The following is a 12,530-nucleotide window of genomic DNA, read 5'->3' as shown; positions in this document are numbered from 1 at the left end:
GGTCCTGAGAACTCTACAGAAGATATTTGCATGTTTTAATATTTAGAACACTTCTATTATTGATTGCTATAGGATGTAAAGTTTCAAGCGGTATTGCCTATTGACCAATAGTCTTCTGCATTCTGAATGTTCGGACATCAGTGAAGACAATAGAGACACTACAGGAGCTGAAGAGTCACGTTTTAAATCGCTTATGCCGAGTTCACACTGAACGAGTTTCATTCGCCGACAGGTTTTGGGAGATCGCCAACAAATGCCCGAAACCATAGGCAAATCGGTGCTCGTTCACGCGAGTGACAATCACGCAGTGTGAATTATCAACGACGCGATCTGAGAGAATCGCAGATGAGTCGCCGACACCCGTGAGATATTTGGCATGCTAAATATCTGGACCTGTCGGCGATTCAAAATCCTGCTGTGTGAATGTATTCTGACTGAAAACTACAGGACAGCGGGATGTTCGGGGAAGAGTTATAGACCAGAATATCAGTATTTTAACAGAAACAAAGCACAAACATTTGCTTGACCAGCAGCACATTGTAAAATGTATTTACCCCCAACTCTCTTTGCACAACACACAATCCTTGCTCCCCTCGTCTCCCCAACCCTTTCCTCCAGCATAATCTGTTTGTTATTTTCTCCTTTTCACTGCAAATCAGCGTACAGACAATTTGGATCGAAAATCTTCTTGCAGGCTATCATTTTTAATAACATTGTTTAATAACGATGTTCAATGCAGAGTTATGCCAGTCTCCAGTAGAGATCCATTTCCTGGAGAGTTTAGGAGTTTAGTCATAACTACAACTTGTAACTTGTGGTAGAACTCCGACTTGTACCACGTGATCGCTGTACCACCTGACCACTGCAGATTAATTTGGCGTTGATAGTGTTGCCATAAAAACAATCAATCATCTCCAGATTACGGTTATTATTATGACATCCAACCCTAATCAAACACACCTAAACAAGCTAATCAAGGTCTTCAAGATTAGGCTATATTAGAAAGCTACAGACAGGTGATTTTCATTAGGGTTGGAGTTACCCAGAACTCCAATTGGATCTTTAAAAACGCATTTTCAAAAAGTGCTTTAAACTCTTTTGATAGCGTTTGTTGTGGGACTCAGATGGTATTTTGATGCAGCAACAGGGTTTTCCTTTGTAGTTTTGTGGTCCTCGCTGTCCGCCCCTGCTGACTCACTAATTCAGTGCATCTTCCAGCAGAGTTGATTGTGAGATCGCAGGTCGAGAGGATGACAGCTCAAGTGTACTGCTTGTTTAGTGCGGTTTTATTGTGTATGTCTGCTTGTTTGAGCAAAACACACGCTGGAGTCCTAGGTGAGAAGTTCTTTTAGCTTCATTACGCAGCCCGAAGAAGTGCATAAATAAAGTGCCTTACAAAATTTGATTTTAGACACATCTGCTTCCGAAAATACAGTACAGACGTCAAGTGGAAGTTCAACTTTGTATGTTGGTTTAGTTTTAATAATAAGCAAAGTATCAAGTAAAACCCATATAATCACTAATATAGGCATTTTTGTTTACTGTAAAACAAGAACATTAGAGTTATAATATGGCTACAAAATTGTTACCAGACTGTATCAATCCTGAGTTTAAACTTTTACCTAAAGTTTTTTTTAAAAAAGAAATTCATAAGCCCATGGGAGCTAATTATGACCGATAACTCTGCATTATAAATAGTGCGCGTCTTTGTTTTCTGTTGAGAAGCCTATTAAAATGCTTAAAGGAAATGAGGGTGGTCATGGGGATGGCATAATTTTTGAAGATGTACACCAGTTAATTTGTATACAACATATTAACTGATGTCCATGTTTTCTATCAGCATTGCACTATTACTAACTCTACTATAGTGGGGTAGGTTGTAACCACACTCTCAGTCTTTGAAACTGATTGATGCACTTTAGTGAAAAATGGTAGATTTCTAAGCTACTTTGAATTGAAGCAGATAAATGTGTGAATATTATAAAGTTTGAGACGCATTGCAAAACCCCCAACTTGCAAATGCTGAAGCAAACTATTACAGCACTTCCTGGTCTCCCCTAATGATCCTCTTGAATCCTCTTCTGTAGTCTCCGGTCAGTGTCCGGCGATGCTGACGGTCGTGCCGTCCCGTCGAGGATGCACTTCTGATAGAGACTGCTCTGGAGGACACAAATGTTGTCAATTTCCCTGTGGGCGCTCGTGTGTGCCGCCTGTTTTCAGTGAGTTTTAATTAATGATGGATGCTATACGTCTTCCAAAAAAAACACAGATTTTTTTTTTTCTCTCAGAAATCGCAGTAAGTTTCACAAATAATTGCAAAGAAACCGCAAGTAACACATTGAACTAAACGTGAAACTATGAAGTAGATAGACTGAATATTCTGGTAAATCCTCCTACAATCATCTTATGACAACTTTTTTCTTTTCTTACAGTGAATGAGACATTCATTATTCAGTGATGTGGCTTCTCTGTCATGTGTCTCTATAACAGCAAAGCCAGGAGAGTGTCCAAGCACAAATTTTGGAGCAGAAACGTGTGCCGAGTTGTGTTACTATGACAGTGACTGTCCGAACAATGAGAAATGCTGCAGCAATGGATGTGGACATCAGTGTATGGCTCCATTTGCAGGTATTTGTTATGTTATGATATTAGTGTTTGGGTCAGCTTCCTCATTTCAGTTTGTCTTGTTTTATAATTAATTGTTCTCAATGTAAAAAGTATTCGGGCCAATTGCACGGTTTCAAGCACAGGATGGCTTTGCAAAATTAATTCTTAATACGATTATGATTTAATAATTAAGAGGAGTAAAACTTGCTATTTGGGTACTGTGCTGTATCTGAGACTGAATGCCGCTAAACAGACAGACTAAAGTTGACTATCTGTATCCATCCAGTGAAGCCTGCAGGCGAACCGCCGAAGCATCCAGTGAAGCCTCCAGTGAAGCCTGCAGCCGAACCTCCGAAGCCTCCAGTGAAGCCTGCAGCCGAACCGCCGAAGCCTCCAGTAAAGCCTCCAGTGAGGCCTGCAGGCGAACCTCCGAAGCCTCCAATGAAGCCTGCAGCAGAACTGAAGCCTCCAGTGAAGCCTGCAGTGAGGCCTGCAGCCGAACTGCCGGAGCCTTCTGCCGAACTGCCGGAGCCTTCTGCCGAACTGCCGGAGCCTTCTGCCGAACTGCCGGAGCCTTCTGCCGAACTGCCGGAGCCTTCTGCCGAACTGCCGGAGACTTCTACCGAAATGCCGGAGCCTTCTGCCGAACTGCTGGAGCCTTCCGACGAACTGCCAGAGCCGCCTGCAGCCGAACCCGCGAAGCCTCCTGTGAAGCCTGCAGCCGAACCCGCGAAGCCTCCAGCGAAGCCTCCAGCGAAGCCTCCAGTGAAGCCTCCAGCGAAGCCTGCTGCCGAACCCGCGAAGCCTCCAGCGAAGCCTCCAGCGAAGCCTCCAGCGAAGCCTCCAGTGAAGCCTGCTGCCGAACCCGCGAAGCCTCCAGTGAAGCCTGCTGCTGAATTGCCGAAGCCTCCAGTGAAGCCTGCAGCTGAATTGCCCAAGCCTCCAGTGAAGCCTGCTGCTGAATTGCCAAAGCCTCCAGTGTGTGCCGAAAACTGTCACCAAACTCACCCTTATGGCCAATGTCCTGGCCATAAGTAATGTGGATATGCATGCAGTTAACTGTGCTGATTTAACCATTGGATGTATGGTTTGTTTTTCCTGTATCACCAAATAAATCTCACTTGTCTGACTAATTCCTCTTTTTGTTCTTTTTTTTTTTTTTAAGTGGGAAAACAAATAATTTGGTGTTTTTGGTATGCCAGTGTTAGTTTGGCTGTTCTCTCACATAATGGCTCATTGGAATCTATGCATGAGATCCCACCCTCCTTCAAAACGCCTGAAACCCCACACAGCAGAGTCTGCAAAGTGTCACGAGACGAAAGACTGCGTTAAATTGCCTCATGTATCAAAATGCATAACATTACCGTGATCATGAACGTAAACGATGTGCAGTGCTCTAGTTGTACCACCTGACTGATGCAGATTCATTTTGGCGTTGATAGTGTTGACATGGAAATGCATAAATCCAAGTCTGAATCCAAATGCAATGATTGGACGAACATTATTTTTTTTTGGTCCTGAGAACTCTACAGAAGATATTTGCATGTTTTAATATTTAGAACACTTCTATTATTGATTGCTATAGGATGTAAAGTTTCAAGCGGTATTGCCTATTGACCAATAGTCTTCTGCATTCTGAATGTTCGGACATCAGTGAAGACAATAGAGACATTACAGGAGCTGAAGAGTTACGCTTTAAATCGCTTATGCCGAGTTCACACTGAACGAGTTTCATTCGCCGACAGGTTTTGGGAGATCGCCAACAAATGCCCGAAACCATAGGCAAATCGGTGCTCGTTCACGCGAGTGACAATCACGCAGTGTGAATTATCAACGACGCGATCTGAGAGAATCGCAGATGAGTCGCTGACACCCGTGAGATATTTGGCATGCTAAATATCTGGACCTGTCGGCGATTCAAAATCCTGCTGTGTGAATGTATTCTGACTGAAAACTACAGGACAGCGGGATGTTCGGGGAAGAGTTATAGACCAGAATATCAGTATTTTAACAGAAACAAAGCACAAACATTTGCTTGACCAGCAGCACATTGTAAAATGTATTTACCCCCAACTCTCTTTGCACAACACACAATCCTTGCTCCCCTCGTCTCCCCAACCCTTTCCTCCAGCATAATCTGTTTGTTATTTTCTCCTTTTCACTGCAAATCAGCGTACAGACAATTTGGATCGAAAATCTTCTTGCAGGCTATCATTTTTAATAACATTGTTTAATAACGATGTTCAATGCAGAGTTATGCCAGTCTCCAGTAGAGATCCATTTCCTGGAGAGTTTAGGAGTTTAGTCATAACTACAACTTGTAACTTGTGGTAGAACTCCGACTTGTACCACGTGATCGCTGTACCACCTGACCACTGCAGATTCATTTGGCGTTGATAGTGTTGCCATAAAAACAATCAATCATCTCCAAATTACGGTTATTATTACGACATCCAACCCTAATCAAACACACCTGAACAAGCTAATCAAGGTCTTCAAGATTAGGCTATATTAGAAAGCTACAGACAGGTGTTTTTCATTAGGGTTGGAGTTACCCAGAACTCCAATTGGATCTTTAAAAACGCATTTTCAAAAAGTGCTTTACATTTTTTTGATAGCGTTTGTTGTGGGACTCAGATGGTATTTTGATGCAGCAACAGGGTTTTCCTTTGTAGTTTTGTGGTCCTCGCTGTCCGCCCCTGCTGACTCACTAATTCAGTGCATCTTCCAGCAGAGTTGATTGTGAGATCGCAGGTCGAGAGGATGACAGCTCAAGTGTACTGCTTGTTTAGTGCGGTTTTATTGTGTATGTCTGCTTGTTTGAGCACAACACACGCTGGAGTCCTAGGTGAGAAGTTCTTTTAGCTTCATTACGCAGCCCGAATAAGTGCATAAATAAAGTGCCTTACAAAATTTGATTTTAGACACATCTGCTTCCGAAAATACAGTACAGACGTCAAGTGGAAGTTCAACTTTGTATGTTGGTTTAGTTTTAATAATAAGCAAAGTATCAAGTAAAACCCATATAATCACTAATATAGGCATTTTTGTTTACTGTAAAACAAGAACATTAGAGTTATAATATGGCTACAAAATTGTTACCAGACTGTATCAATCCTGAGTTTAAACTTTTACCTAAAGTTTTTTTTTTTTTAAAGAAATTCATAAGCCCATGGGAGCTAATTATAACCGATAACTCTGCGTTATATATAGTGCGCGTCTATTTGTTTTCTGTTGAGAAGCCTATTAAAATGCTTAAAGGAAATGAGGGTGGTCATGGGTATGGCATAATTTTTGAAGATGTACACCAGTTAATTTGTATACAACATATTAACTGATGTCCATGTTTTCTATCAGCATTGCACTATTACTAACTCTACTATAGTGGGGTAGGTTGTAACCGCACTCTCAGTCTTTGAAACTGATTGATGCACTTTAGTGAAAAATGGTAGATTTCTAAGCTACTTTGAATTGAAGCAGATAAATGTGTGAATATTATAAAGTTTGAGACGCATTGCAAAACCCCCAACTTGCAAATGCTGAAGCAAACTATTACAGCACTTCCTGGTCTCCCCTAATGATCCTCTTGAATCCTCTTCTGTAGTCTCCGGTCAGTGTCCGGCGATGCTGACGGTCGTGCCGTCCCGTCGAGGATGCACTTCTGATAGAGACTGCTCTGGAGGACACAAATGCTGTCAATTTCCCTGTGGGCGCTCGTGTGTGCCGCCTGTTTTCAGTGAGTTTTAATTAATGATGGATGCTATACGTCTTCCAAAAAAACCACAGATTTTTTTTTTCTCTCAGAAATCGCAGTAAGTTTCACAAATAATTGCAAAGAAACCGCAAGTAACACATTGAACTAAACGTGAAACTATGAAGTAGATAGACTGAATATTCTGGTAAATCCTCCTACAATCATCTTATGACCACTTTTTTTTTTTTTCATACAGTGAATGAGACATTCATTATTCAGTGATGTGTGATGTGGCTTCTCTGTCATGTGTCTCTATAACAGCAAAGCCAGGAGAGTGTCCAAGCACAAATTTTGGAGCAGAAACGTGTGCCGAGTTGTGTTACTATGACAGTGACTGTCCGAACAATGAGAAATGCTGCAGCAATGGATGTGGACATCAGTGTATGGCTCCATTTGCAGGTATTTGTTATATTATGATATTAGTGTTTGGGTCAGCTTCCTCATTTCAGTTTGTCTTGTTTTATAATTAATTGTTCTCAATGTAAAAAGTATTCGGGCCAATTGCACGGTTTCAAGCACAGGATGGCTTTGCAAAATTAATTCTTAATACGATTATGATTTAATAATTAAGAGGAGTAAAACTTGCTATTTGGGTACTGTGCTGTATCTGAGACTGAATGCCGCTAGACAGACTAAAGTTGACTATCTGTATCCATCCAGTGAAGCCTGCAGGCGAACCGCCGAAGCATCCAGTGAAGCCTGCAGCCGAACCTCCGAAGCCTCCAGTGAAGCCTGCAGCCGAACCGCCGAAGCCTCCAATGAAGCCTGCAGCAGAACCGAAGCCTCCAGTGAGGCCTGCAGGCGAACCTCCGAAGCCTCCAATGAAGCCTGCAGCAGAACCGAAGCCTCCAGTGAGGCCTGCAGGCGAACCTCCGAAGCCTCCAATGAAGCCTGCAGCAGAACCGAAGCCTCCAGTGAAGCCTGCAGTGAGGCCTGCAGCCGAACCACCGAAGCCTTCCGCCGAAATGCCGGAGCCTTCTGCCGAAATGCCGGAGCCTTCTGCCGAACTGCCGGAGCCTTCTGCCGAACTGCCGGAGCCTTCTACCGAAATGCCTGAGCCGGAGCCTTCTGCCGAACTGCCTGAGCCGGAGCCTTCTGCCGAACTGCTGGAGCCTTCCGACGAACTGCCAGAGCCACCTGCAGCCGAACCCGCGAAGCCTCCTGTGAAGCCTGCAGCCGAACCCGCGAAGCCTCCTGTGAAGCCTGCAGCCGAACCCGCGAAGCCTCCTGTGAAGCCTGCAGCCGAACCCGCGAAGCCTCCTGTGAAGCGTGCAGCCGAACCCGCGAAGCCTGCAGCCGAACCCGCGAAGCCTCCTGTGAAGCCTGCAGCCGAACCCGCGAAGCCTCCTGTGAAGCCTGCAGCCGAACCGGCGAAGCCTCCAGCGAAGCCTCCATTGAAGCCTGCTGCCGAACCCGCGAAGCCTCCAGTGAAGCCTGCTGCCGAATTGCCCAAGCCTCCAGTGAAGCCTGCTGCTGAATTGCCCAAGCCTCCAGTGAAGCCTGCTGCTGAATTGCCCAAGCCTCCAGTGAAGCCTGCTGCTGAATTGCCAAAGCCTCCAGTGTGTGCCGAAAACTGTCACCAAACTCACCCTTATGGCCAATGTCCTGGCCATAAGTAATGTGGATATGCATGCAGTTAACTGTGCTGATTTAACCATTGGATGTATGGTTTGTTTTTCCTGTATCACCAAATAAATCTCACACTTGTCTGACTAATTCCTCTTTTTGTTCTTTTTTTTTTTAAGTGGGAAAACAAATAATTTGGTGTTTTTGGTATGCCAGTGTTAGTTTGGCTGTTCTCTCACATAATGGCTCATTGGAATCTATGCATGAGATCCCACCCTCCTTCAAAACGCCTGAAACCCCACACAGCAGAGTCTGCAAAGTGTCACGAGACGAAAGACTGCGTTAAATTGCCTCATGTATCAAAATGCATAACATTACCGTGATCATGAACGTAAACGATGTGCAGTGCTCTAGTTGTACCACCTGACTGATGCAGATTCATTTTGGCGTTGATAGTGTTGACATGGAAATGCATAAATCCAAGTCTGAATCCAAATGCAATGATTGGACGAACATTATTTTTTTTTGGTCCTGAGAACTCTACAGAAGATATTTGCATGTTTTAATATTTAGAACACTTCTATTATTGATTGCTATAGGATGTAAAGTTTCAAGCGGTATTGCCTATTGACCAATAGTCTTCTGCATTCTGAATGTTCGGACATCAGTGAAGACAATAGAGACACTACAGGAGCTGAAGAGTTACGCTTTAAATCGCTTATGCCGAGTTCACACTGAACGAGTTTCATTCGCCGACAGGTTTTGGGAGATCGCCAACAAATGCCCGAAACCATAGGCAAATCGGTGCTCGTTCACGCGAGTGACAATCACGCAGTGTGAATTATCAACGACGCGATCTGAGAGAATCGCAGATGAGTCGCCGACACCCGTGAGATATTTGGCATGCTAAATATCTGGACCTGTCGGCGATTCAAAATCCTGCTGTGTGAATGTATTCTGACTGAAAACTACAGGACAGCGGGATGTTCGGGGAAGAGTTATAGACCAGAATATCAGTATTTTAACAGAAACAAAGCACAAACATTTGCTTGACCAGCAGCACATTGTAAAATGTATTTACCCCCAACTCTCTTTGCACAACACACAATCCTTGCTCCCCTCGTCTCCCCAACCCTTTCCTCCAGCATAATCTGTTTGTTATTTTCTCCTTTTCACTGCAAATCAGCGTACAGACAATTTGGATCGAAAATCTTCTTGCAGGCTATCATTTTTAATAACATTGTTTAATAACGATGTTCAATGCAGAGTTATGCCAGTCTCCAGTAGAGATCCATTTCCTGGAGAGTTTAGGAGTTTAGTCATAACTACAACTTGTAACTTGTGGTAGAACTCCGACTTGTACCACGTGATCGCTGTACCACCTGACCACTGCAGATTAATTTGGCGTTGATAGTGTTGCCATAAAAACAATCAATCATCTCCAGATTACGGTTATTATTATGACATCCAACCCTAATCAAACACACCTAAACAAGCTAATCAAGGTCTTCAAGATTAGGCTATATTAGAAAGCTACAGACAGGTGATTTTCATTAGGGTTGGAGTTACCCAGAACTCCAATTGGATCTTTAAAAACGCATTTTCAAAAAGTGCTTTAAACTCTTTTGATAGCGTTTGTTGTGGGACTCAGATGGTATTTTGATGCAGCAACAGGGTTTTCCTTTGTAGTTTTGTGGTCCTCGCTGTCCGCCCCTGCTGACTCACTAATTCAGTGCATCTTCCAGCAGAGTTGATTGTGAGATCGCAGGTCGAGAGGATGACAGCTCAAGTGTACTGCTTGTTTAGTGCGGTTTTATTGTGTATGTCTGCTTGTTTGAGCACAACACACGCTGGAGTCCTAGGTGAGAAGTTCTTTTAGCTTCATTACGCAGCCCGAAGAAGTGCATAAATAAAGTGCCTTACAAAATTTGATTTTAGACACATCTGCTTCCGAAAATACAGTACAGACGTCAAGTGGAAGTTCAACTTTGTATGTTGGTTTAGTTTTAATAATAAGCAAAGTATCAAGTAAAACCCATATAATCACTAATATAGGCATTTTTGTTTACTGTAAAACAAGAACATTAGAGTTATAATATGGCTACAAAATTGTTACCAGACTGTATCAATCCTGAGTTTAAACTTTTACCTAAAGTTTTTTTTAAAAAAGAAATTCATAAGCCCATGGGAGCTAATTATGACCGATAACTCTGCATTATAAATAGTGCGCGTCTTTGTTTTCTGTTGAGAAGCCTATTAAAATGCTTAAAGGAAATGAGGGTGGTCATGGGGATGGCATAATTTTTGAAGATGTACACCAGTTCATTTGTATACAACATATTAACTGATGTCCATGTTTTCTATCAGCATTGCACTATTACTAACTCTACTATAGTGGGGTAGGTTGTAACCGCACTCTCAGTCTTTGAAACTGATTGATGCACTTTAGTGAAAAATGGTAGATTTCTAAGCTACTTTGAATTGAAGCAGATAAATGTGTGAATATTATAAAGTTTGAGACGCATTGCGAAACCCCCAACTTGCAAATGCAAACTATTACAGCACTTCCTGGTCTCCCCTAATGATCCTCTTGAATCCTCTTCTGTAGTCTCCGGTCAGTGTCCGGCGATGCTGACGGTCGTGCCGTCCCGTCGAGGATGCACTTCTGATAGAGACTGCTCTGGAGGACACAAATGCTGTCAATTTCCCTGTGGGCGCTCGTGTGTGCCGCCTGTTTTCAGTGAGTTTTAATTAATGATGGATGCTATACGTCTTCCAAAAAAACCACTGATTTTTTTTTTCTCTCAGAAATCGCAGTAAGTTTCACAAATAATTGCAAAGAAACCGCAAGTAACACATTGAACTAAACGTGAAACTATGAAGTAGATAGACTGAATATTCTGGTAAATCCTCCTACAATCATCTTATGACCACTTTTTTTTTTTTTTTCATACAGTAAATGAGACATTCATTATTCAGTGATGTGGCTTCTCTGTCATGTGTCTCTATAACAGCAAAGCCAGGAGAGTGTCCAAGCACAAATTTTGGAGCAGAAACGTGTGCCGAGTTGTGTTACTATGACAGTGACTGTCCGAACAATGAGAAATGCTGCAGCAATAGATGTGGACATCAGTGTATGGCTCCATTTGCAGGTATTTGTTATGTTATGATATTAGTGTTTGGGTCAGCTTCCTCATTTCAGTTTGTCTTGTTTTATAATTAATTGTTCTCAATGTAAAAAGTATTCGGGCCAATTGCACGGTTTCAAGCACAGGATGGCTTTGCAAAATTAATTCTTAATACGATTATGATTTAATAATTAAGAGGAGTAAAACTTGCTATTTGGGTACTGTGCTGTATCTGAGACTGAATGCCGCTAAACAGACAGACTAAAGTTGACTATCTGTATCCATCCAGTGAAGCCTGCAGGCGAACCGCCGAAGCATCCAGTGAAGCCTGCAGCCGAACCGCCGAAGCCTCCAGTGAAGCCTGCAGCCGAACCGCCGAAGCCTCCAATGAAGCCTGCAGCAGAACCGAAGCCTCCAGTGAGGCCTGCAGGCGAACCTCCGAAGCCTCCAATGAAGCCTGCAGCAGAACCGAAGCCTCCAGTGAGGCCTGCAGGCGAACCTCCGAAGCCTCCAATGAAGCCTGCAGCAGAACCGAAGCCTCCAGTGAAGCCTGCAGCCGAACCACCGAAGCCTTCTGCCGAACTGCCGGAGCCTTCTGCCGAACTGCCGGAGCCTTCTGCCGAACTGCCGGAGCCTTCTGCCGAACTGCCGGAGCCTTCTGCCGAACTGCCGGAGCCTTCTGCCGAACTGCCGGAGCCTTCTGCCGAACTGCCTGAGCCGGAGCCTTCTGCCGAACTGCCGGAGCCTTCTGCCGAACTGCCTGAGCCGGAGCCTTCTGCCGAACTGCTGGAGCCTTCCGACGAACTGCCAGAGCCACCTGCAGCCGAACCCGCGAAGCCTCCTGTGAAGCCTGCAGCCGAACCCGCGAAGCCTCCTGTGAAGCCTGCAGCCGAACCCGCGAAGCCTCCTGTGAAGCGTGCAGCCGAACCCGCGAAGCCTGCAGCCGAACCCGCGAAGCCTCCTGTGAAGCCTGCAGCCGAACCCGCGAAGCCTCCTGTGAAGCCTGCAGCCGAACCGGCGAAGCCTCCATTGAAGCCTGCTGCCGAACCCGCGAAGCCTCCAGTGAAGCCTGCTGCCGAATTGCCCAAGCCTCCAGTGAAGCCTGCTGCTGAATTGCCCAAGCCTCCAGTGAAGCCTGCTGCTGAATTGCCCAAGCCTCCAGTGAAGCCTGCTGCTGAATTGCCAAAGCCTCCAGTGTGTGCCGAAAACTGTCACCAAACTCACCCTTATGGCCAATGTCCTGGCCATAAGTAATGTGGATATGCATGCAGTTAACTGTGCTGATTTAACCATTGGATGTATGGTTTGTTTTTCCTGTATCACCAAATAAATCTCACACTTGTCTGACTAATTCCTCTTTTTGTTCTTTTTTTTTTTAAGTGGGAAAACAAATAATTTGGTGTTTTTGGTATGCCAGTGTTAGTTTGGCTGTTCTCTCACATAATGGCTCATTGGAATCTATGCATGAGATCCCA

The 12,530-nt window shown here is 44.1% G+C and overlaps 1 protein-coding gene across 1 annotated transcript; it reads left to right on the top strand.

Moving 5' to 3' along the window:
• Positions 1–5,222: 5,222 nt before the first annotated feature.
• On the top strand, positions 5,223–12,309 carry LOC130086065 (uncharacterized). The gene is made up of 6 exons (XM_056252175.1): positions 5,223–5,455; positions 6,212–6,343; positions 6,623–6,760; positions 7,289–7,936; positions 10,942–11,079; positions 11,411–12,309. The coding sequence occupies exons 1-6, from the start codon at positions 5,371–5,373 to the stop codon at positions 12,307–12,309; spliced, it is 2,040 nt and encodes a 679-aa protein (XP_056108150.1). The 5' UTR covers positions 5,223–5,370.
• The last annotated feature ends 221 nt before the right edge of the window (positions 12,310–12,530 follow it).

Source organism: Rhinichthys klamathensis, unplaced genomic scaffold (assembly GCF_029890125.1).
Source record: "Rhinichthys klamathensis goyatoka isolate OS25496 unplaced genomic scaffold, OSU_Roscu_1.1 h1tg000093l_1, whole genome shotgun sequence".
Taxonomy (NCBI): Eukaryota; Metazoa; Chordata; class Actinopteri; order Cypriniformes; family Leuciscidae; genus Rhinichthys; species Rhinichthys klamathensis.
Note: the sequence above shows the minus strand (reverse complement) of the source record. Positions and strands in the feature narration are given on the sequence as shown.